Source organism: Hesperophylax consimilis, chromosome 6, assembly GCF_061612785.1.
Source record: "Hesperophylax consimilis isolate HC1 chromosome 6, BYU_Hcon_1.0, whole genome shotgun sequence".
Taxonomy (NCBI): Eukaryota; Metazoa; Arthropoda; class Insecta; order Trichoptera; family Limnephilidae; genus Hesperophylax; species Hesperophylax consimilis.
The window spans coordinates 28,139,449-28,166,308 of NC_142841.1; the positions used below are offsets into that span (position 1 = coordinate 28,139,449).

Here is a 26,860-nt window from a genome sequence, read left to right on the forward strand (position 1 = left end):
GTACTCGATACTGGGGGGGCTTAGTCACTGTCATGTAAATTCCGAAGTTTGTTCCCTTTACCCCGGACACCTTGTAGCTGTCCCAAAACTCAAAATTATCCATTGGAGGGTAAATAGGCCAAATCATGATTAACCAGAATAACATATCACGATTAAGTTGAGAAAATCGACTTCTTAAATCAGTTTTTCGAGTTTTCATATTCTATAATTATAAATTTTACTACGCAACCCTGAATAGCCTTCCTATTCATAACAGTCCAAAATAAAACTAAAAGTCCCTTTGCCTTCAAAAATAAATATATTTGTTCGATTCATGTCATTGTTTTTATTCGACTCCTCGTAATGTAAAAAAAATGTACTACGCTAACCTAAGAAGTTATATAAAAATGCTCATGTAGTGTAGTTTTAAAAACTGTGCAACATTTGCTGTACTTTACTTTAGAAAAAACATATATTGATCTTTTAATACTAAATGTAGTTTACATATACGTTCCTACGAATACTGACGTATTTTAAAATACATTTTGAAGTTATCGCCGGAGAACTGTGCCCATCTTGTAATCGACCGATGCCCGAGATTAGAAGATTAGAAACGACTTGGCTCAGTGAACCGCCTCTCCATATCGGATACGCAGATCTTTGCGAACGAGTGAACGGGTGAGCTGGTGAGCTGAGTCGTTCTCGAATGATGACCGGTGAACGGGTGACCCGGTGATTGTTCAACGGTTCTCACAGCTCGCGGATCACTACTGTCTTGACACAGGTTTAACCTAGTGAGACAGGCATCGAAAAACCACTTGTAAAAAACTTTATATAGATAAATAAAATAAAAAAATTACTGATCCGCTTTGATAATATAGGGATTCATGGCATGCATGAACCCTTCGTTTCGTCGTACGCATATTATGGCGTCGTGTGTATTAATAAAGTTGGTAGGTATTTAACTACCTACACACAAATCTTATGATAAGAGATAATCATAAATTTACGTTTTTGGGCGCGATGTCTCGGTTAAGTGATGTATAGGGAAATTTGTCTAGTTCTAGGGGATAAAAATATTTTTTGGGAAATGGGAAAAAGCACAAAAATGTAGAGAAATTCTGAAATGTTAAAGAAATGAAGTCAAATTCCGCAGGAGTTTCCTAGAAGACTCGATATTTTCCTCGAAATTCATAGAAAGATTTATAGAAAGTAGTGAAAAGTCGATGCACCTGTTTCTCGCTTATATATTAATGTCAGATGTCTGTTGAAGATTTCTTGGATTGGAAGTTATTTTCATTGACTTACCTATCTGCTAGATTTTAGAAAAAAGTGCAACGATCAAATATTAATCAAAAATCATACTCGTAGGTGCGACGTAATCAACTTCTTCCTAAACGATCACGTCGAAATTGTACTGTCTGTTCATCTGGCCCGTTACAGCCATATAAAAGTTGAACATAGCGGAGTATGAAAAACAATGATCTTAAGTCCATCTGTGCCAAGGGAATATTAATTTTTGATTCATTGAAGAATATCTCGAGTTTCCCCATAACGCTTATATATTATGTGCCGTGTTTTGTCAGAAATTTATAAAGAAGACCAATAATAATAATAATAATTAAAACTCAGATTATGTATTGACGAACCATTATTATATACACATTTTAAAAACTAATTATAAAATTGCGTTCTTTGATTGTAAATAGAGTTCACTGAATTTATTAACAAAATGGATAGGTAGGTATTATAACAATACAAAAATATTCAAAATTTGTTTCTCCTATACATACGTGTTTAGAGTGAACATTTTCTACAAAACGGAGCATTTATTTTGATCAGTTCGAGCTCTAAAAATTATTCCATTTTATGAATTGTAAATTAAAATTAATAAATGTAACGAAGGAGAGATACTTTTTTATTACGAATAAAAATTTAAGAAATTTAAAACTAAATTTATTTTGTGCCAAACAAAACATCTAAAATTATATCGTAAAGTGAGGGGTTTATTTATGATCGGTACGATGAATTGACATGGAACTCTAGAAGGAGCACGAAACAACGTCGAAAGAACCAAAAGTACTTGAATTTGAGACGATTATCACATTTATAAAATCTTATTTTACTTTACTATATACATACGTTTTTAATTTAAAATTAATTTACCAAACACAACCTTAGATATTTAGAAAAAACCTCCTCCTGTAAAAGGCAATTTTTACGCTTACGATCATAAATAAACCACCCACCTTACGATCCTATGCCAGGAAAGGGTTGATAGGGTCTGATCATAAATAAAGTGGGTCTGATCGGGTCGATAGGTCGATACGGTCGATATTGGTCGATATATCCAAAACATCCAAAACCTTCTAGATCACGTATCTAGGAGGTTTTGATATATCTCAATTCAATGATTCTACTACACACTTTTTACGACCACAATCCAAGAACTTTTTAAGATATTGAAAAATTGTAAATAATTCCATGCCCAATGATGATGTTAACTATCACTATCGCTTGCACAATATTTTAAATCGTAGCTGGGTATAGCCGTTTGTCGAAAAACGGAACAGCTGAAATTCGAATTTTGACAGCTGACAGTTGAATAATTTGAATTTTTAAAAGTGTCATGCTGATTTTATAAATATAAATGATTTTACTATCTGTGATAAAATGATTCTGTGATATTTAATTGTGTTAAAAATGTTACGAGGGCAGTGCTTTGTATTAATTCAAATGACTTTATGAAGCTTATGTACGACTTTCATTATGAATGATGAAGAAAGGGAACTTTGTAATGATTTATTGAATGAAAGTAATTTCGTTGAGAATATAACGTTTACTGATGAAACTCATTCAAAGAATGTAAAGTTTGAGGATACTTTGGCTTTTGTCAAAGGTTTTACATCATCATGGTCTCTTTCAAACAAAGTTTTCGAATCACAGAAAAATACATCACTACACAATTCGTTACTAATTAAAACTCATTGTTTTAATGGTGTTACCAACAATATCTCAATTCTGCCACTTAGTCACGTTTGCAATAGTAGTAAAACGATTACATCAAAAATATTATCAGAAAATGTAATATCGAATCAGCAAACCGATCTTAAATATTGGGGTTTGCCACCGGAAATAATATCGAAATATCATTCCAAAGGTGTAAAGAATATGTTTCCGTGGCAAGTGGAATGTCTGGGAAACTCAAAAGTGCTTAATGATAATGGGAACCTTGTTTATTCAGCTCCCACGTCTGCGGGAAAAACTTTGGTTGCTGAAATATTGGCTATGAAAACAGTTCTCGAGCGCCAGAAGAAAGTTATGATCATTTTACCATTTGTGTCAGTGGTGAGAGAAAAGATGTTTTACTTTCAAGATATTTTTAGTGAAAGTGGAATAAGGGTGGAAGGTTTTATGGGATCTCACTCACCCCCCGGAGGCTTCCAAGCCATCCACATTGCTATATGTACAATTGAAAAAGCCAACAATCTAATTAATAACCTTCTTGAAAACGGCTCAATCGCTGATCTAGGAGCGGTGGTAGTAGATGAGCTGCATTTATTGGGAGATCCTCACCGTGGTTATATATTAGAGCTTTTACTTACAAAGCTATTGTATGTAACTAAAAGATATGAACAAATTGATATTCAAATAATAGGTATGTCTGCCACACTACCAAATCTTTCCCTGCTTTCCGAATGGCTCAATGCTGATTTATACAAGACTGACTTTCGTCCGATTCCATTAGAAGAGCAGTATCACCATTCTGGCTGTGTTTACAACTCCAACAAGGAAGTCATTAGAAACATTGAATCATCAGAAGAGTTTGTCAATGACAAAGACAATATTGTTTATTTATGTCTGGAGACAATCATGGAGAGTTGTTCGGTCTTAATATTTTGTCCTACTAAAAACTGGTGCGAGAATTTAGCTCAGCAAATAGCCGGTAACTTCAGAAGTTTGGGTTATTCACAGTCAAATTATGGGAAGTATTTACGTGAACAACTAAATGGTCCCGCTATAAGTGAAGTATTGGAACAACTCAAGGCTTCTCCCGCTGGTTTAGATCATGTGCTTCATCAAACTATATCTTTTGGAGTTGCATTTCACCATGCAGGGCTTACAATGGACGAGAGAGATATAATTGAAGGTGCTTTTAAAACTAACGCAATTAGGGTCCTTGTTTCTACATCCACTCTTAGTTCAGGAGTGAACTTACCGGCACGTAGAGTTATCATAAGATCTCCAACGTTTCATTCAAAACCTATTAATATACAAACTTACAAACAGATGGTAGGAAGAGCCGGTCGAATGGGAATCGACACAGCGGGAGAAAGTATTTTAATCTGTTCCGCAAATGATAAGAATGTTGCTGAAGGATTGATATGTGGCACATTTGATCCAATATCCAGTTGTTTGAAAGGAGGAGATAAGCTTTTACGTGCAGTCTTAGAAGCTATAGCAAGTCAAGTGGCAAAAACTCCCGAGGATGTACAACTTTTCATTAACTGCACACTCTTAATGAATAGTCTAGAGAAAAATGAATCCACAGAGGAATATTCTGAAGAAACAGTCAAGCAGTTAGTAGATTATGAATTGATTCGTCTACAGAAAATATCTGATGAATTGTTTTACATGGCAACACCTTTAGGAAAGGCCTGCCTCTCGTCCTCTATGTCCCCGCAAGATGGACTGACATTATTTAAAGAATTGCAGAAGGCCCGTGAATGCTTCGTTCTAGAAACAGATTTGCATATGATATATCTTGTGACTCCTTACAGTATATGCTCTCAGTGGGGAGAGTTGAATTGGATGCATTTGTTGAACCTATGGGATGGCTTGAGTAAAGCCATGAAGCGGGTAGGGGAGATGGTTGGCATTCAAGAAAGCTTTATCTACCGTTGTATGCGAGGGGCGGTCAAGTTGGATTCTCCGGCTATGCAATGTAAATTGCAGGTTTTAAGAAGGTATAAATTAATGTATTTAAAAAATAGATTTTAAAAAATTTCCATAAGTATTTAATTTTAAACTTTTTTTCTTTCTCTTTTTAGGTTCTATACTGCTCTTGCCTTACAAGATTTAATAAATGAAGTCCCATTAGCAACAGTTTCAGCGACTTTCAGTTGTTCTCGTGGAATGCTCCAAAGTTTACAGCAGTCTGCCGCTACATTTGCTGGAATGGTAACGGCCTTCAGTCGACAGTTGGGCTGGAACAGCTTTGAGACTTTGGTGTCACAGTTTCAAGACAGATTACAGTTTGGAATTCAAAGTGATTTGCTTGACTTGATGAGACTACAATCACTAAATGGTTTAAGGGCGCGAGCACTCTTCAATGCGGGAATAGAAACCATTTGCCAGTTAGCCAGTGCGGACATTTGCCTAACAGAAACTGCCTTATACGCCTCCGTGCCTTTTCAAAGTGGAAAGGAGAGAGACGGAGAGATTAAGTACGACGTGGATAAGAGGAATTCATTAAGAAACATTTGGATAACGGGAAAGAAAGGTGTAACAGCGAAGGAAGCTGCTGATTTACTCATCCTCGAAGCAAGAACTTACTTGCAATTTGAAATGGGCGTCACTGAAGTTAAGTGGGAATTGAAAACAACCCAACTAGCGCCTTCACAAACTGATAATAAGAGAAACTTATCAGCTTTTTCAGAACAAATTAAACAAACTGATAAGTGTATTTCTCCCAACCCTTATGACTATTCTAATCATCATTTGAATCAAATGGAAACAACACCACCTAAAACTTACATAGAAGATGTCATGAATGCTCAAGAAATAGAAAACACATCATGCAGCCAATCTTTAAAACATTCAACTCCAATCGTTGAAAATATTTTAAACATTCATTCTTCTGTCGAAGAACAGCCAAAAGATGATATAAATATTTCTATTAGAGATACTTCGGACTTGATGTTTAAAGATCTTACAAATACTGAAAATGATTTTATAAATTCACCCAAAAATTGTCTTTCTCCGGAGTACGATTTTAATATTCAAGACATTTCAATTGAAAACAGTGCTATAAATGCCAACGCAAGCTATAAAAGCAATTGTAGCATTTTGCAAAGTGATCATTCTAAAAATCTAAGTATGTTTGAAGAAAGTATTGAAATTGATACACAGCTTTGCGGTTTGTTGGATAAAACCCAAAGTAGCTTTGTCAACAATGCATTTGAAGATAAACTCACTTTTCCACGTAAAGTAACAGAGGGAGAAAGTTTTAAAATGAACTTCACAAATGATATTTTGTCTATTGAGAATGTTTTTGCTGTTCCATTCGATGAATCTCTTGCAGATAAAATATGCGACAGCCAAAAGTTTAGTTCTGCCGATAACATCATTCTAAGCTCACAAGAGATATCAGAATATGATATGTCAATGAGAAATGTTAAGACCGTCACACCCAAAAGGAAGCTAGTTAGGAAAGAATATAAAAAGAGTAAGAAAAGAAAATGTATGCAAGATAACATAAAAAAAATTGATTTTAATTTAAAGGAAATAAAAGTGATGAATCATGGAGAAATGTTAACACATGAATATATTTTGGATTATGTTAAGCGAGGGGATCATAAAGTCATTGAAATTAAAGGGTTTAATAGTTCAACATTTGAAATAAATACTGTGAATGCTTGCAAGGATCAAGATTTATTCAAAAGGTATTGTTCAAACATTTTAAGCTTTAAGGAAATCACTCTTTACATTGATATGGAGATTACACAAAATAAATTAATGAAAATTGGACACAACATTGTGAAAAATGATGGCCAGTCTGATCAAATTGCTTCTACGGAAAAGGTAAAACATTATCGAGGTAAAAGCGTGAGAGGATTTGTTGTCTTCGTTAAAAGTAGTATTGCTTATTACTTTGACTGTCGCGATAATATTTCAGACACCTACAAGTTTTTGAACACCTTGGTTAACGAAAAAGAAAGGACAATTACTTTGTTCAACAGCAAATATGTCTTTTTGGTACTTAATAAATGCTGTGATATAAAGATTGAATGTAGTTGGGAAGATCCTCTCGTGGCTGATTGGCTTTTGGAACCCGAAGGGGACTTTAAAACTCTACCTAGCATGGTTAGTTTCCTAATAAATTTATTATTTTTCTATATTTTATTATTAGTGATTTAGAATGTTCACTTATGCATCACACTGATTTTTTTTTACAGATGGAAAAATACAATTCAATGGATTTTAAATCATTACTCCTGAATAAGGAATGTAGAGATGCAGCTTGTCTTAATGCCTGGGCGACTTGTTGCATTACTGAGACATTAAAAAATTACATTAAATTAAAACACCATGAGATGTTGCATACCTTTGGTAAGTTAGGCTTGCGCTTAAAATAAGGCAATTAAAATATGTTATGGCTAGTTTTTTAATACATACATTCATATTGTTTATGCCATATTTCAATATTGTATTCAATAACATGTTGTAATTTCTTTTAGGTACAGAGATGAAGGCTCTCCGTGTGATTGCTGAGTGTGAGCTGTCGGGTATGGAGGTAGATAAAGTAAAAGCTGGGGAAATGATTAGCCGAGTCAAGTCAACACAAAGCATGCTGGAGAAACATGCATTCAAGATAACGGGTCGGCGATTTAGATTTACTTCATCTTCGGAAGTTGCTAAGGTTTGTATTGAAATCTACTGTTCTTCGAAGAATATGGAACATCACCTCATTAATACCAGCCAACTGGATCAGGTTCTTCATACATTTTTTATTTTTATTTATTTTATCCCACACTGGAGGCTTTGAGGAAAATAATTTCCCTCAGGGCCTGTCATCATTGGAGATGCTGTGTGGAGGGTCTTTTAAAGGAGAGGAAGTTCTGGGAAGGAAAAAGGTATGACGGGTGGCTAGGAATCTAGGGATCAGTGTGTCGAGGAGTGATATATATTCCTCCCGATGCGGCGTAAGGCGATAAGTCAAGAGACCAGTTAGAGAGGTCAAAGGGTCTCCCCAAACCGGCGCATCCTGAACCCACCTCATCCGATGAACCCAGGAACCCCTGTTAAATCACCAAACGTAGCGAACTACTTAGGGTGACCTATGGCAGATGTGTTGGATATCAAATAAATGGTTCCCGGGGTGGCGGTACCCAAACCCGCCTCCCAAATTCCGTCTCACATAATGATAACCTGTCCATTAACACATTCATCCCTTCAGTCTTCCAAATCTTTCTTGACTAATTTTGGTATGCATCAATTATTATTGTTGCTTCATGATTCTTGAATTATTTTCAAATATCTATTGCCATTCTTCATTATTTAGAATGAACAGGTTTTTAAAAAATCACTTTTGATTTGTTTAAGATCCTCGGTCTCTACAAAGGACACAAAGTTAGCACAAGCAAGAAGACATTGGAGAAAATTGACAATCCTTTGGCTCAGGTAGTTATCTGCTGGAGAAAATTAAATGCCATATTAACTAAGAATCTGTTTCCGCTGACAGCGAAAGCCGTGGAGAATACAACAGACACTAGGTAATTTAGAAGCATAACATTTTCACTTCTGTTACCAACCTCCTCAGTCTATTTAATTATCTAAATATGTTTTAGAATATACAGTTCTTATTGCACTCACACCTCAACGGGAAGAATGTCTATGCAAGAACCAAATCTTCAGAGCGTGCCGAGAAACTTTGACATTCCACCCCAACTATTGTTCAGTCAAATTGAAGACTGTGAAGATATGACCTACTTCTTTAGCTGCCGAAATATATTTCCTTCTGCTTCCGGTACTGTTCTGATATCGGCTGATTACTGTCAACTGGAGTTGAGACTTTTGGGTCACTTGTCCAGTGATGTCACCCTCAGAAAAATAGTAATGTCGGAGGGAGATATTTTCAAATCTATTGCTGCAACATGGAAGTGCATTTCTGAAGATGAGGTTTGTTTTGAAGCCTTTAATAATTTATTAATCCCCTAATAATATTGGTAACTATTCTGCCAAGATTTTACGTATGTTTCCATTTAACACTATGCATTCTGCTGACCAAAAGACTTTACTATCAAGTTATTGTCCATTTCAATATTTCCAAGTATGTATATATTGTAGATATTATGTGTAGTCAATTAGCGCTGGTGAAACCACAATTAATTGAGAATTGAACAGTTTCTTGAACTGAACAGCCAGTCCTAACTCTTCCAACTTAAAAAAAAAATTATAAGTACCTATGTATTCCGTAATGCCTGACCATTGTTACACGAATTCCTAAGAAGTTAACTTTTTTTTTTAATCAAATAAAGGTTGTTGTATATTTTTTTTCCCCTGCCATGCGAGGATATGATAATGTATAATATGATTAGATTATATATAATATGATGACTAAACATATTATTTTATTTATTTACTAATCTTTAATTAGCTCTCATCGTCGTGTGCGCTAATATGTAGTTTTAAAAACAAAAAATTACAGTAATTGGAAAACAATGTATCTTTAAATATTTAAATGTAACTACTTATTATATGTCACAAAAAACATCAATATTTGAGGAAAATATGTTTTCTCAATTCCTCTTTAAACTTAACCATTTTCTCAATCTCAGTAACTTCCTTCGGGATTTTGTTATACAGTTGGACGGCCTGGTATATGAGAGATTTCTGGGTGCTTGATTTTTTCTTGTTGGCAATCTGACTCTCTTTGCATTTCTCGTCCCGTGTCCGTGTATCTCGTGATTGTAATTATATTGGTTATTAATACTAGCCTAGTGAGGCGGTATTTGAGAAACCTCAACTAACTGTACTTCTATTTTCTTTTTTATTTATTTATTTACTTATTAACGCCCTTTTTCGGGGCTTTTACATGAGGATATTAAGAAATATACATTATTTATTGTATATAACTGAATTGCTTCATTAAAAACATTTTATATTTGTTTAAAGATAAATTGAAGATGTCCACTGACTTGGTATAATTGTTTCCCTCCATTAGTATTCTGGGCAAAGAGCAATACATATGGTAGTTAGTCCCAGAATTTCTGCACTGAAATAAATCCTGACTTCTAGTATTACGTTGTGGAATTTACCTTCATCATATTATTTTTGTATTTTTCTGTTAATTTTATAACCTTTAAAAAAAAAGAAAAGTTATAAATCAATGTACAATATAGGTACATCATCAATATGCATTTTTAGTTGTAATGTGCAAACTTTCTTAAATAAAGATATATATTATTATTAATTAATATGATTTTAGGTGGATGATGACCTCAGGCAAAAAGCCAAACAAATGTGCTATGGCATTATTTATGGAATGGGCTGCAAGACTTTGGCTCAGATCCTGGACATACCTGAGCTGGAGGCTACGGTATTCATGAATTCATTTCATGCTGCTTATCCGGCCATTGAAATTTATACCAATAAAATTATACAAGAATGTCGACGCTTGGGATATGTGGAGACACTCAGTGGCAGACGAAGATATCTGCACCTTATCAACAGCGCAAGGTTTTCTGAAAAGTGTAAGTTTTGCAAGCAATTTCTTAATTATTGTTAAAATTTCCAAGCCTTAGTAAAAAATTATTATCATGATTCTAGTATAATATTATTTGAAATTTATTTAATAAAATTGTATCTTTATACACATACATTACTTTATTTTAGTTTAACGCTAGTTTCCCAGTCAATTTTGTGTTCATCTGGCCGTGTATCACCGAATCAAAAATACATTTCAATAACCTTAAAAGTATTGTGTTGTTGTAATCCTGGAAATAATTATGTTTAGTTATATTCTAATCAATATATCACTACTTATGTACCTCGCATACCAACTGAATGAAAATCAAATTGTAAAACAGTAATATTTTATTGATAGCAACATTTTTTATTTTAACAATTTATAGATACTGCCACAGTAAAGCCTTTTTGGGTTAAATAATCTCTAAACAGTATAAAACAATGTCGCTATCTGCGCCTGCCTGTTTGTGCGCTTAGTTCTTCCAAAGTGCGCAAGGGATTTCGAATGAGGTTTCACTATCATTTAAAGAATTTCTTCCGGAAGTATTTAGTATCAGGATTGTTTAATCATGGATTCACTACTGCTATACTCAACTAACTATTGTAGTTTTATAAAATTTCAGCTCACGCAGAACGTCAGGCTGTGAACACAACAATTCAAGGATCCGCAGCGGATATTTTAAAGTCTGCAATGATATTGATTCATAAGACATTGGAGGAATCGTTTCAAAAGCCGCATAATATTAAACTTGTTCTTCTATTGCATGATGAGTTGATGTACGAAGTGCCTATTGAAAAAGTGGACCATTTTAAGGTCCTTTTTAGAGATTGTATGGAAAATACAGTTTCTTTATCTGTGCCTCTGCCAGTCAAAGTTAAAATAGGAACTTTATGGGGAGATTTAAATGAAATACATTGATGAGGGAGGCAATGATTTTCATCTAACAATTATACAATTTAAAGAACTGTCATTTCCATTTTATTATAATCGTTATTGGCTGTGAAAATTAACCTACCTACCTACACAAAATGAATTTTTAAACCCTATTTTTATGATATGAATTTTGTTTTTGTTAGATTGTAAGATTTCATAATGAGGAACTGCAGTCCATTTTTTTAATCACTGTCATTTCCATTTTATTATAATCGTTATTGGCTGTGATTATTAACCTACCTACCTACACAAAATGAATTTTTAAAACATTATTTTGTTTTTGTTAGATTGTAAGATTTCATAATGGGGAACTGCAGTCCATTTAAAAAAAAATAATAATGACCTTCTAACCTTTGAATACCTGTATATTTTTTCATTGTTATAGGTAGTTTTAATAGTTAAAATAATTTTCAAAGTTTTAATTTGTCGGGTCTCCCAAAAACGCATCAAATCTGTGGTGACATCACCAGTCACCCGTCTCAAAAAGCCTACATTCTTTTTTTCAACTGGCGCTGTGTTTTCTAAGGGAGTCAAGACGATTTTCCGCTTTTAACATCGAAGAACACTTGGTAAAAGGATCTCGTCACTAATGTTATTGTATTGAATCAAAGAGCATAAAAACATCCATGACCGCACCTGTTAAAAAATTTACCGGTGTTTGAAAACCTGCATTAAAATATTTCCATTGGTTTAAATTTTAATGTGGATCAGGGTTGCCAATGCGTATGTTCTAAAATACCCACAAGAGATTTTCAAATTATCCACAAAATCCCCACAAGCACCTTAAGAGGAACGGCTGAGCTGCTATTTTCATACAAAATTTATATTTGGATTTGAGGTCAAAATGAATGATTTTTTTTTTATTTAACGGTTTAGCAAATATCTAATATGGATATGTGCTACATTATTTATTTGTGTTTTATATAATAAGCCGTCTAACAATTCAATTTTTCGTGGATTTAGAGGCATCTTAGTTATTTATTTTTTAGTTAATGATAATTATTTAAAAGAATATTACTCTATTTACTATACTAATATGATGAGATATAAAATAAAAAAATAAACATAATCGCAAAAAGCATTTTGATGAGTGTAAATTTAAATTATAAATGACCAATTTACGTTGACAAATTTATAATATATAAATTTAAATATCTACCCCAAAAAACGTATTTTTCTATTTTATATTTCATTATATTAACACAGAGGTACGGCAAGATTATTTTTTATTACAATTAACTCACAAAAAAAGCCAAAGTTGCCTCTGAAATCATGAAAATTTGAATTTTTTAATTGCCTACATATCTTAATTTTAAACACTAATAAATTAAATAGCATATATCCATACTAAATATGCTATACCTTTAGATTAAAAAAATAATTATTATGCTTGCTTGGGTATTTTGGTGTCAAAATTTAATTTTTGTATGAAAAAGGCCGCAGAGTCATTCCCATACAAAATGAAACAAAATTCTATTGAAATTAGGACGGTTTTTTTAGTATCTAGTCATTTTCGGATTTGATCTATCTTTTTTGATAATTTTCTGTGATCGACAACGAAATATAGAGCGTTCTCACGATGATTGAAATTATTATTTTCAAAATGATTGGTTAATCAAGAAATACCCAAAATCCCCAATTTTCCTCACAAAAAGGTTCTCCCCTCAAAAAACTAAATTCTTGAAATCTTATAAATTCCCCGCCATTTGTGGAATACTCCATGAAGTGGCAAAAAAAGTGTTTTAAACTGAAGATATATTACTGACGAAGATTGGTTGTAATTAATCAGCAGGTTAGTGGTACCTAACAAACGGTATATTTTAGTGATGTGGTGTTTTTTTTTGTTTTTAATGACTATTTATAAACTCTACTCATAATAATATAACTTATATATGTATTCAGAATCAGCTTTTGTTATTCTATATATGAATATATATATATTTTTAAGCCATAATATTTATTTTCTGCAGTTCCTTATTATTTAGTTTTATATTATTACCGATCACTCTTAGTATAATTTTATGATATTCTAAAATTAATTAGTATGAAATCTATTTTTCTTAGTATGTAGTGAAAATGAAATGTTAAATAATGAACTTTTGATTTTATCTTGCAAACATTTCTGATGAATTAATAAATATTATTATAAATTAAACACTTTGTTTTATTGACTTGAATGTTTTAAAACTAAAAATATGTACTCTTATAAAAAAATGCCGATTATCCTTCTGAATAGTCATTCATAATAATATAATTCAGTTGTTATAGAAGATCAATATGTGTACAAATAAAAATGTAAATGTTGGTTGGTTCAAAATCTTAAATCTCCGAAAAATCTTCACCTTCTGAACAAACAAACATTTGCATTTTTATTAATACATGTATCCGGGGGTAAAGTGCACTAACTTCGGGAGGTGATTCTACATGATGGTAGAAGTAAAAAAGGTAAAATAAGTTTTTTAGATATTCCAACTTTTTAACCTTAAAATTATGGAATTTCGAAAAAAAAAACTGCTTTTGAACTTTTAAAGTCATGTAGAATCGCCCCCGCGAAGTTAGTGAACTATTGTAGGGGGTATGTCCAGGGGGGACACCCTGTACATAGACATTAATTTTGTAATTTCGAAATTTTATCATAAATATATTATCATTTGCCTACGTAAGCATAATGCTTTCTAATCATTTGACTGCAAAATAATTAACATATTTTTTTCCAAACCTATAAAGTGTACCCACTTGCTTAAAATACGATTTTTCCCTCCCTTTATATCATCTTTACAATCATGCAATCATTTTTGAATCCACTAAAATTCTCTCTATCGATCTTAGTGATTTATTTTTATGTGAACTTCGCTAAGCTCATAATAAAGTGAATTGATTACTGTTTTCCACCGCATTAAGTCAAATGACACAAATGGGGCATTGTAGTAAAAAAACGAGGGAGAATTTTCCGATTTGCGCGCGCATCCTATCCCTGACAGCGCACCATTGTCAAAGAGCTTCTCCCGCCGGCCGCTAGATGTAGGATGTTAGAGAATAAATACATCGGAGGTAAATTATACAACGTGAACATTTTACGTTCACCCTGGAAATTCCTCTCCCCCTCGCAGCGGGAAATCAATACAAAGACATGTTTAAGGGTGGTTTGACGTTCCTCTCGTGAAAATTCATAATACGGTTAAATTCTTAGCAATAGATTCAACTTCAGACGCCAGACTATGTGACAAATCCGCTTTTGTTATTATTGCTTTTAAGCCAACCACCAACATTTTTAAAAAGTGCTCGCAAATTACAATGAAAATGGACATGTTTTTATGATATTTTCTGTTGTAAGCTTTATTTAATTTTCTTACCCCGTTGAAATATAGTAGATAATATTATCCCCGTAAGTGTAAAGATGTGTTGTCGCGAGTGTGTTATTTCGGTTTTATTTGCTACCGTTTTCGACTGTAGTTAAGGATTTAAATAATAATTTGGTGGATTAATATTCAACATGCACCTACATTTTGAACAGAATACGAGTGCAAAGTGTGATTGCTCCATACTATCGCTGTCATGGATGGGCAAAGTGCCAGACGAATTACCAGAGGTTTGTTTTTCTTTCACAATTATCATTATATATATATATATATCTTGGTATTAGCACACGTGTTGGATAATGGTTTGTATTTACAGAACTCTCTAGAACTTTTCTATTATTATTTCTCATAAATATTTGATTGAATTAAATTTTTTGTGTTTTTTACCTACCTATAAAGTATTTTTTACAAGGAAAAAAATTCGTAGTCTGACAGAATATTATAACACCTATCAAACTCCTTATAATATTATAGCGAATAGTTTTGCTTTCGGAAAGTAAGTAGGTACCTAAATGGTTCTGAAATGTACAGAATTTATTATTTAATTGATTTATTCCTACCAGGAAACCTTTTATTGAATTAAGGGTTAAATATTTATGTTTGTTTGTTCTATTTTTATGCAAATAATGATTTTTTCTTCATCATGCATATTTTTCCTGCTCTGTTCTTTTGGAAATAACCGTATTTCAATCATCATGTCAGCAATGAAAACATTCAGTCAACCATAAATATTAACATCTAGCTTTTACTCGCGGCTTTGCTCGCGTTTTAGGGAGAAATTACTCTAAAAAGAATTTTCCTCCGGGAATGAACTGTTTTTCCAGGATGAGTAGTAGACTATGCCACTTTCCAGTCATCCTACTATCCCCATGCACAAACAATGACGTCGATCGGTCGCTCCGTTGCGACGTGAAAGAAGGACAAACAAACACACTTTCGCATTTTAATATTATATTAACGATGTAGGTAAGTACCCGTGTTTTTTAAAGTTATATCAATGCTTAGGTACTTAACCTTAAATATTTGGTAGACAACTTTACTAAATGATCTGCCGTTGAGAAAGAGAATTTTTTACAAAACGTATATTGGAAAAAAAAAAATCAAATTTTTAATTACGAATCATCTACCCCTACTGTGTGTTATGATACGTATACATTTGCAAATGGAGCCACGAATTACGGGAAAGGAAGGAAGCAACTGCTAGCGGCGTTTCGCGCCATTTGCGGTTGCTTCATACCTTTCCCATAAGTTGAGGTTCAGTCGGCAGTTTTGCTCGCGTATGTATACGTGGCATGAGATATTTAAGTTATTTTCTCATTTTCATTATGTTCTTAAACTTTCTTTATTTTGTTTATCTTTGAACCATTGATTATTATTTGAACATTATTTTATGATGTACCTAAGTATGTTTATTTTTATTTAGGTACTTGTTTTATTCTACATTATCTAAATATATACTTTTCATCCGTGTTTTTTAAAGATTTAATTTTTCTATCAACTCCACTTTGTTTTTATGTGTATAATATGCATTTTATGTGGAAACTTAATTAGTTCATGCAACCATGTAAGACGTACCTAATTATTTTAATAAAATATGTATGCACTCACGCACTCACTCACTCACTCACTCACTCACTCACTCACTCACTCACTCACTCACTCACTCACTCACTCACTTACTCACTCACTCACGCGTGTGATGCAGGAGTCTTCTGATGATGGTTTAGTGAATTATCAGTTGGGTCATGTTTGGCTATTCCACGAAGAATTTTTAATGTTTCTATTTTCAAAGATAATTTTAATGTTTCTATTTACCTACCTACCTACTAATATCCACTCTACTTAGTTTAAAAGTAAAATAATTTGTTTCTTTCAAACTGTGAATAACATAGACTCACTGGCTCCCAGATTTCAGCCTCCTTTTACAATACAATTTCTTAATCTGTAGTAGTATATAAAAATAATTATTCTTTGAGTATATAATAGAAATTGTTTATAAGTAAGTAATTCAAGTACCTACTAATGTTTTATATTTCGGTTATGATTCCATCTGCTGTAACTCCGTTTCAACGAACTCTTCGATTTGCTTTGAAAATTGGAAGTGTTTGTTTGGAGAATTCAAATAAGCTGTTCAGTACCTACCTACAACATAATATTTTATTATTTTAACTGAAAATTATTTAATATGTCATTTTCACAATTGGAACAGATTTGTCGATAATTCAGACTTTCCCCATTGACGTATTATATTTAGATGAGACAAAAAAAAAAATGGTCCGCTTTTTACATCCAATTAATCCAATTTGACCTCCAACGCTCCAATGCCGAGCGACCGGAAGCTACCGAATCTGGTCCTCGCGCACTACTACTCGCGTGATAATAGTGGAACACGTTTCAACGAGATATTAGTATGCAATAGCGCCTTTTTGAATTATACATTTCTGCGCTAGTATATACCTAGATACTAATATAGGTAATTCACAAACTAGTACAGCGATATTCAAAATAATCGTACACGGACTGACGCATATCGTGCAGTTTTATTTTCCAAGAAGGTTATTTTTTGTATGAGAACTGCATATATTCTGTCGAAATTGACTGCTTGTAGCAGTTCATGAATTCCGTCCCCAATACGATAAATTAGTTTATTGCATAATTGACGCCCTCCGTCGGCGTGGAGCAAGGCTCTCGACTAGCAATCCGAAGGTCGCGGGTTCAAATCTCGGCGTGCGCGAGAAAATTATATTTGATTTTTTTGTGTTGTTTCAAAATGTATTCATTAAAAATAATATATGGTATACTTGTGGAACGTTCCAGAGTGGAAGATACTCTCAGTATCGCTCTTGTGTAAGATCTCCATTCAGAATTGAAACTTTGCTTGAAATGGCTTTAACTATGTTTGGTGACCAGATCTGAATAGCCAGGGAACCCTCCCACTTTTCCTCTTTCCCATCTCCTTCCCCTCCCACTACCTTCAGCATCACATATTCCAATTGGGGATGCCATAGTCTCACTGGCTCCAAGCGGTTGGTAGAAGTTGAGACTTGTGCGGTGTTCACATTAAAAAATATATATATTTTAGAAATTTGCATATATAATTAAGAAAACGGGTTAAGTGTATATTTGTTTATAAATTAGGAAGTAAATAGAATTAACAACATAAAATAATAATGTAAAAAAACAATAGGTAGTGTGTAACAAATATAAAAAGTTGAGGTTTCTCATAACCAGCCTCACTAGGCTAGCGGCTAGCCTGTGTTGAATGAAAAACTACAGGGTTTTCCAATAAGAGGTGTTATTTTGATATTCAATCGTAAAAGATCAATGGTTTCGTTGCTTGTGTGGCACGTAGCGCCGTCTTGTTGAAAGTAAACGTTGTCCAGATCAATACCATCCAATTCCGGCCATTAAAAATCATTAATCATCTCTCGATAGCGCAATCCATTCACCGTAACTGTTGCTCCAGCCTCATTTTCGAAAAAGTAAGGTCCAATGACTCCGCCGACCATAAACCGCACCAAACAGTCACACGTTGAGGATAGAGAAGCTTTTCAACAATAACTCTTGGATTTTCCGAGCCCCAGATGCGACAATTTTGCTTGTTGACGAAGCCACCGAGGTGGAAATGGGCCTCATCACTCAAGATGATTTGCATTTGATTCACTCAAGTGAATTTTAATAATTTCAATGCGTTGTTGAAGCGTGTATCGTTCCATTTTTATTAATGGCGTAGTTTCTACTTGTCAAATGTCATAAAATGACAGCTTCAATAGTAACATCTACCGAAATAGCGGGCTATTCAAAATATCACCTCTTATTGCAAAACCCTGTACATTGAAATATGGTACTCTCAAAAAGATGCGAAAACTTATGTAAATATACATACGTATTATAGGTAGAGACATGTTTCATAAGTCATAGTATATCGCTTGATTTAAAGCTAGGCTTGATTGGAATATCGAGTTTAGCGCGGCTTGGAACATAATCTATATATAGATCGGAAGCCAACATAGTTATCAGTAATGTTACACGTGTTGTCTTTGATTTAATTGAGGAATATGCTATTTTTTTCTGTGTAAAACTAAATTACTGTCCACGTGAGTGGTCAATCTGTGCTCTCTACTGTCATCGGGAGATCAAGAGCTTTCAAAATGTCAAATGTTTTAGGCAGGCTCAATTTGCGAGTTGATTTTTTGATAAAGTTCCCCACTTCAATCAGCATGGTGCTAATTGAATTTTAAGTATTTGTTTGCTGGAGTCAATGGCATCCATGTACTGAAAATATGACGAACAAAAGCAGAAAAAACTTACCAGAATGTTGAAAAATACTTCTTATAATACCTTACCTGACTATTTGTCTATTTTAGATTGATTATGAATTAAAACGTCTAAATCCCTCATCGTTGGATGAATCCATAATTATAAAATCAGGCAATTTACGTGTATCTCGGTGAGATGGAAGTACGTAATTTAATTAATTACCTAAACGTCATATTTGACATTTGTTACTGCTAGCTAGCTAGTCTGAAAACTCTGAAATACTATTCTGCGGCTTACCAAGGCTTAAGCGACCGATTTAACTCGCCTAAATTTGATTGATCAATGTGGCATATAGCGAGGGTTTGAACCAACTGATATATCGGGCCTATAAGATGTTAATAATTATCTCATAATTTCTATTTCTAAAATCATTGCATTTGACGTATTTCGACGGCCTCCGCGGTTGAGTGATTAGGATCCTTGGCTATGAATCCAAACGTCGCAGGTTAAAATGTAAATTAGAATTCAATTTTATTCAATTAATTAGTGTTATTTCACAAATCACTATTTAAAAATAATATATAATATATTTGCGGCATGTTCCAGAGTGGAAGATACTCTCAGTGTCGCCCTGGTGTAAGACCACCATTCTGAATTGAAACGTTGCTTGAAATGGCTTTAGTCGTGTTTGGGTGATCAGATATGAATAGCCAGGTACTTCCCCATCTGCCTCTTTTGGCAAATCCTTCCCCTCCCCACCTTCTTCATCCTCACAACATATTCCGATTGGGGATGCCATAGTCTCACTGGCTCCAGACTGTTGCGACACTTGTGCGGTTTCATATAAAAATCTGCAGTATTTCGAGAGCACCCTCCGTTTTCCATTAATGAAAGTCAGAGTATTTCTACTATAAAAACAAGTGATGTATATGTTCACCAGTGTTTTGATAGAAATATTATTTCTGGTAACTTTGAAGTGTGTTCCGCTGCTTGAGCAATGAGTACCTACCTCCTTGAAGTACCCAGCCTTAGTGGAGCAAGATGTGGCAAGAAGTAAGACGGGGTGTTGGGAGGAAAGGCGAGATGAGTCTAGAACAGAGTGGTTTCATTTCATCATGTCTATGACAGGGGCGGTCGGAGAGATTCTGAGTTCTGAGCTAGTTAAGCAACTCCTCTCGGAGGGAAAGGGGATTTATAGGTACTGCATGTTTACGTCTATTTTGAACAGGAAAATAAATTCATGGTTTCAGCACTTTTAATTTGAATTCCACAGAACTACAAATAAAAATGCATAAAATTGTTTTATTAAATTACTAGAAAAAATATAAGATTCGTTTATTACAACTAGAATTCAAAACACAGTAAAAAAATATACCAAAACTTGTTATTATATTTTTTATTTCGAAATTTAAAAAAAAGACAGCAAGAATAAAAAAAGTGGGTGTGTCAAGCCTACGCAAGACAGAAGTGAAACTTCTAGTATTCCTCTCTCTCTATTTTCATTTCATCATCTCTATTTTCTCTCTTAGGTTAGTTTGAAAATTAGAGGTTAAATAATTCAACGACGAAGCATGGATTTGCTTTTTCTAATATTTTCTTATAGATGAATGACGTTCGATTAATGTATAGTTCCAAAAATTTTCAATTTATTCACAAGTATACAATATTACATAAATAACAATATTACAATTAAAAATTACAAAGAAATTACAATGACAATTTACCAATCATGTGCCATTTTCATTGTCAATTTCATGAATATCATTTCCTAATGTCGTGATAATTGGGTTATGGTAACTAAAGTGCGAGATATATACATGAGCACTTAAATCCTTAATGAATCGTGCAAAAACTGCATCGATTGTTGTCCCGTGTCGGGAGAGAACGTTCGTGAGCGGCTCCCCCACCTCAACAAGCGCATATGGTGAGAGAGGGACAGTGAACGGTGAGCGGTGGTGGGGGTACCCGCATTTTCGTGTCGATCCTGACTCGGTTTTACTCCGTCCCAGAAAATTCATTACGCGCCTAAAGAAGTTTCACTTCAAAAACTTCTTAACCCTTCAGGTCTTTTTTATCAACAAGTCCTAACGACATGGTGAATTTTCTTGGAATTTCGGAATGCTCCGAGATATCTAAAATGTGCTACATATTACTTATTTTTGAAGTTATCGTTAAAAGAAATACTATTTTAGAAAGTAGATAAAATTATATTTGAAATATTTGCATTGAAAAAAATATCGTTTTTTTCTAAAAAATATTTTTTAATACCAAACATGAAAATGTTGACAAAAAAAGTTACCAGGACATTTTGACTCAGAACGTCCATAATTTTGAAAGAATTCGATATTTATAAAACATTTTCCTGTTGTGTAGGTAATAATAATAATAATAATATTTGGCTAATTTATATAGCGCCGTTTTCGTGAGAAATCACCTCAAGGGCGCTGAGAAATCACCTCAAGGGCGCTGAGAAATCACCTCAAGGGCGCTGAAATAAGTAATAAAACTGTCACTTTTTTTAACTTTCAACTGTCCATGGAAAAATGCCCAAATTCGTAATTATGCACTTTGACAAATTAAAAAAAATTAACTGTGTAATAATGTAATGTATAAATATTTGATACAAACTGTGTTACAGGAGAAATATCATAGGCTGAGCATTGATAAACACCTAACATTTAAACAGCATATTCAAGATATTAAAGATAAAATCACCCCCTTAATTAGCGTATTTAGCCGATTATCATATATGTTTCCAAATAACATTAAAAATGTCTATATTATAGCCTCGTACATTCTCATTTAAACTACTTGATTGAAATCTGGGGAAACGCATATGATAAATGAACTACGGGTAACACAAAACAAAGTAATCAAAAAGCTATTTCACCTCAAATCTAGAAAATCCACACAAATTATATATGGAAAGAAAACTAATAACATTAAGAAAATTATATGAATTTAATACATGTCTCCTTAAATACAAAATAAATAATAAACTCACACATACAAATACAGAACTCATTAAAACGTTCCAAGTACACACACTTTACACGGCAACACGATAACATACATTTAAACACCATACATACTCATTATGGCAAGCAATCCATTAGTTACGAGGGGGGCAACATAAATAATTGCCTTCCAGACAAAATAAAAAAGTGTAGGTACATTAAAAAAAAGTTCCCTCTTAAGCTCAATCAACAAAACAAAGAAAGTGAATAATATCGTTATGTAATGTATTATTTATGCGTAATGTATTACTTATTTCTAGTTAAATAAGTGAAAATGTAATTTTATTTTATCTAGGATAAAAAACTTAAAAAAAAGAATAATTATTTATCTTTCCAATGACGAATATATCACATATCAAATGGGGTAAAGTGGACTAACTTCGGCAGATGATTCTAGACGAAGGGAGAAGTAAAATAAATAAATAGCTTTTTTCGAAATTCCATTGTTTATTTCCCATATTAAAATATTTTTCCATTCAAACGATTCAACCCTTTAACTACATTAACACGTTGTAAAAATGATCATATAGAATCACGTCCCTAAGTTAATACACTTTACCCCCGGACACCTTGTAATTTCGAATTCGAATAACTTTATTTAAAAACATTTATTATTATGATTTTAAATAAAGCATTTTCGCTGGCGGTAGGCAAGTAATTTCAATGCATTTACACGAACCGGCCGCCTCTGTCTCGGAGTAAGTTTATACTTGAGATATAAAGTAGGTCTGCTCCAGATGCTGAAGTATGGAGTACTTCTTCTAGTAGGTAGGTATATCACAAGGAGGAAGAGGGTGGATTAATCTGGGTTTTCTTCCTCCCTCTCTACATTATCTCGTGCACCCTCTCGTCTATGCTTCCCTGGTCGTGAATGCACTGAACAATGCACTGCTCACCCCGGATAAGACAGGCTGTAATTTTTTCCATTATACCGCGAGCTTCGCGTGTTTTTTGTCTCGTGACTAACGAGTAACGAGTTTATGTTTTTTTCGCTTGTCTGAATTTAGCTTAATATTTTGACACAGATGCCATTGACGAGCAGAAAGAGCTACTCGGCTTTATACCGCGAGCTTCGCGTGCTTTTTTAACTCTCGTGACTGACGAGTAACTAGTTTTGCGTTTTTTTTTTCATTAAGTTTTTCTACTGTCAGAATTTGGTTTCATATTTTGCACAGACGCCATTGACGAGCAGTAAGAGCTACTCAAATTTAATGTGATTTTATGTAATACATAATTATATAATACTAGCGCAGACCCGTGAAAAATAATATATAGATAGTCTGAATTCTTGACGAATCAGTTCCAATTTTGAAAATGACCCTAAATTAGTCTAAATCAAGTTCAATTTCGGTTATTCGAGTGACCCTAAACCGAATTTATTCCGTTGCTTGTAATGGCATTAGCCGAGTTTGTCACCAGATCTGAATAGCTTACTGTACTTCCCAACCATGTCATTTTTAAATCAGTTAATTTAGTATTGAAATCATATTCATATATTTTTTTAAGTTTTGACTGACTAGAACGATTTTCTTGTTTTGGTATCTCCTTTCATTAAACCCCCCTCCCCCGCCCTAGCGATTAATGACTTTTCAGTGAGATAGAGTTGTAAGATTTAAAAATCCTGCTTTCTGAATGTTGCAACCAACAATATAAATCTATTGTTTTTTTCAAATTTTCAATTTTTTGTGCGAAATTTTCAGGATTCTTTCAGTTTGGGGTGGCGCTGCCTCTGACCTGCCCATATAAAAAAGAGAATTTAGAAAATAAAAATTCGGCTAAACTAACATCAATAATGTATTTTTTTCAATTTTACCGCGCCACTGGAAACTCCGTACTGCTAAATAGTCCGTAGTATCCTTGGAGGAAACCGTATTGATGAAAGTTAACCTCCAATAGCGTGCTATAATAAGTGATGGCCTGGAAACTAGTTAGTTTGTATAATAACGGCGTCATTAGGAGACCGCTAGGCGAGGAAAAACTTGGAAACACGTTTTGCCAAGCCACAAGGCTTTTATTAAACAGGAATTTTGCAATTTACGACAGCTATCCTTTGGGCCGCAATTCCCAGTCCAATATGTACAATATGTGCAGGCGTACCGCGAATGGCTTATTTCAGCCTTTCCGTGAACTTCGCACACTTTTTGGCCTTGGTTTGTTTTGGATGAATCATGGTGTGTCGTCTTTAAACTGACGTTCTCGGACCACATATTACGGCTCACTCCAGCTTGCTACAAACTCCTGGGGTTTATCAGCAAAACAAGTAAACTGTTTAATGACCCAGGTGCAATATGATTGCAATATTTGATGGCGTTATAAGAAGTAAGCTGGAGTATGATAGTGGTGTGTGGACTCCGCAACAAACTAAATATCTAAATAAGCTGGAACAAATCCAGAAAAAAATCCTTAGTTTCATACCCCATATAAACTTACTTGAGGGAACAAATAGATTTAGCCTGGAAACCAAACGCTATGCAATAGGTACTTAGTTTTAATATAATTTATAACTCTTTTGATAGCTTATTCCATTTGGAATGCTACGGCTTATACGTGCCCAAAACTTCAGCCATACTCGTCGCTACGACTTGTTTAATATACCACACGGCAGAACAATTGTTATAGCACAACATAGCATGACACGAGAAATGGTGCTGTTGAATGAAATTTCTGAAACAGTGGAATTATTCCACTTTAAATGGCCTTGATACATTTTTGTATACTTATCTTCATAGATGTTAAGTGTATCAGAATCAGAAGATTTGTACTGTAAATGCATTAGTAATCCGTCGTACAATAATAATAAAAATAAAACAGGCGGCTGATGTTAAGCGGGATTTTAAACTTTATTGCCATTTACATATTGAGTGTTATTGTTAGCGGCCCGATTCCAAATGTTACGCGACGTGGTGCATCGCCTTAATATAGCCATACATTACCACGAACCTCCCTTCCGTCAACCAACCAAAGCAAAACTACTGGTTCTCTTGTTCAATTGATTGAACGAATAGCAATTTATTTTTAAATCAATACACCGCCCTGAATAGAAAATGCATCGTTCACTGGCCAACAAAGCGACCCAGTTAACAGGAAATGGGCCACTGATGATTTTTATATATTTTTTACTATTGGGAAGAAATTATAAAGTTACAGAAATTAAATTGGAACATTGTCGTCAATTACCTATCGCCGCCAATGTGTTTATTTTTGTACATATTTATTTATAAATATTCTACGCTCTTACGGGGTTTTACAAATGTTTGATAATATAGAAATTCAATGCAGAAGAATAGTATTATGCTTAGCTTAGTTATAAATATTATTGAGGTATGTTACTATAGCCTTCCTCTAACTATATTCCGTGCAGTTGAACACATCTACAATCTCTGCGAAATTATTGCCAACTACATGTAATCTAAGTGCAAGTGAGTATCCAAATGACCCCCGACCTGATATTGTTGTTGTAATTAAAAATAATTTTTGATCGAGTAATTCTAGTTGGTATGTTGAAGGTGACTAGGCTCAATAAATGAGGGCTGTCTATAATTCCATTAACAATTTTAAAAATAAAAGTCAAGTCGGAAACGAGTCTTCCATCTGAGTTTTAATAATTTTAATTGTTTTCTCAAGTGGTTGTAATTTGTTGTATTTATTGGTAGACCGAGTTTAAAGTAAATAAATCTTGGAGACATGTAAAATGGAGACAAGTGATGCAGAAAGGTCCCCATCAAACTACGATTCTAGGTCAGTTTCAACATTTGAACAAATTGTGATTAGCAGAAAAGCGCAACTGTCATACTGTTGTATACTTGTCGGCGGATTACAATTTGTTCAAGGATCCTTGTAGAACCTTTCATATTATGTTAAAATAACAAAATGTCACCGATTGGTATTTGAATTTCTGTGAAACTCTCAGCATTTAGAATGAATTATAAAACTTTTTTAAAACCGCCGCTATTTTTTTAATGTTGCATGTTTAACACCCCAGATAAATTATTATTATATATTATAAATCATAAAAGTGATCTTTATTGACATTTCACTTTTCGAAAGTTCATACAAATTTAAACTATCCCATGTGGTCACCACTTTTGATGTCAGATTGATGTGAACTGTCGTAACTTAACATAATATAAGACGTAAATAACATTGAGGTTTTTTTTTAATATTATGGATTTATCCATCTAACTGTACGGTTAAGAATCGTATAAATAAATCATATTTAAATTTTTTGTTCATGAATCTTTAAAAAAATCCTTATTGTCAATTTAAAAATAAATAATTGAATCGATTTTTTAAAAGTTAATTAAATATGCATGCAAGCGGCTCATTCTACACTCACATAAAAAAGAATGTGTGTTAGAATCTAGGAGTCTATGTATATTTTGTGTGTGTATGTGATCATACATTTAACTCGAGGTAGGTACGTTATTTTCCATTGGTTAAATCATTTGTGGGATAAAATCGAATACTATAATATGTAGGTGCAAGTTGCTCTGCCATTATTCTCGTCGTTTTAATCTACCGGGTTTTCCATAAGCCTATATTAGTTGTTCATCGTTTTCTGTTGTACTTACTCGTAGATTGTATCTATACAATGCCCTATTTCCTGTTTGATTTGTGCTGTGTATGAACCTATCAGCTTTGTATCCGCCACATTGTTCTGTAGTTTTAAAAATAGATGTGATAAAACGTATCAACACTAGTACACGAACGTCAACAGAAGTATACACGAAATAGAGTATTTTCACAAATGAGGGATATGTAGCTATTGTTATGATAGTATATGGAATTTAGGAAATGGAGTCGACAACTCTACTAACCTCACCAAATGCCGATCGGGTAGG

The 26,860-nt window shown here is 33.7% G+C and overlaps 2 protein-coding genes across 2 annotated transcripts in view; both read left to right on the forward strand.

The window, feature by feature from the left end:
* Positions 1–2,918: 2,918 nt before the first annotated feature.
* On the forward strand, positions 2,919–11,368 carry LOC149423177 (DNA polymerase theta-like). The gene is made up of 7 exons (XM_089633060.1): positions 2,919–4,946; positions 5,031–5,662; positions 7,440–7,621; positions 8,305–8,474; positions 8,550–8,880; positions 10,190–10,454; positions 11,073–11,368. The coding sequence occupies exons 1-7, from the start codon at positions 3,151–3,153 to the stop codon at positions 11,366–11,368; spliced, it is 3,672 nt and encodes a 1,223-aa protein (XP_089489186.1). The 5' UTR covers positions 2,919–3,150.
* Positions 11,369–14,508: 3,140 nt separating this feature from the next.
* The window catches only part of Tusp (WD40 superfamily protein Tusp), a 93,970-nt gene continuing 81,618 nt past the window's right edge, over positions 14,509–26,860 (forward strand). Inside the window, exon 1 of the mRNA XM_089632902.1 lies at positions 14,509–14,972. Coding sequence (XP_089489028.1) covers positions 14,877–14,972 — 96 coding nt within the window. The 5' untranslated portion in view covers positions 14,509–14,876. The remainder of the gene's footprint in view (positions 14,973–26,860) is intronic.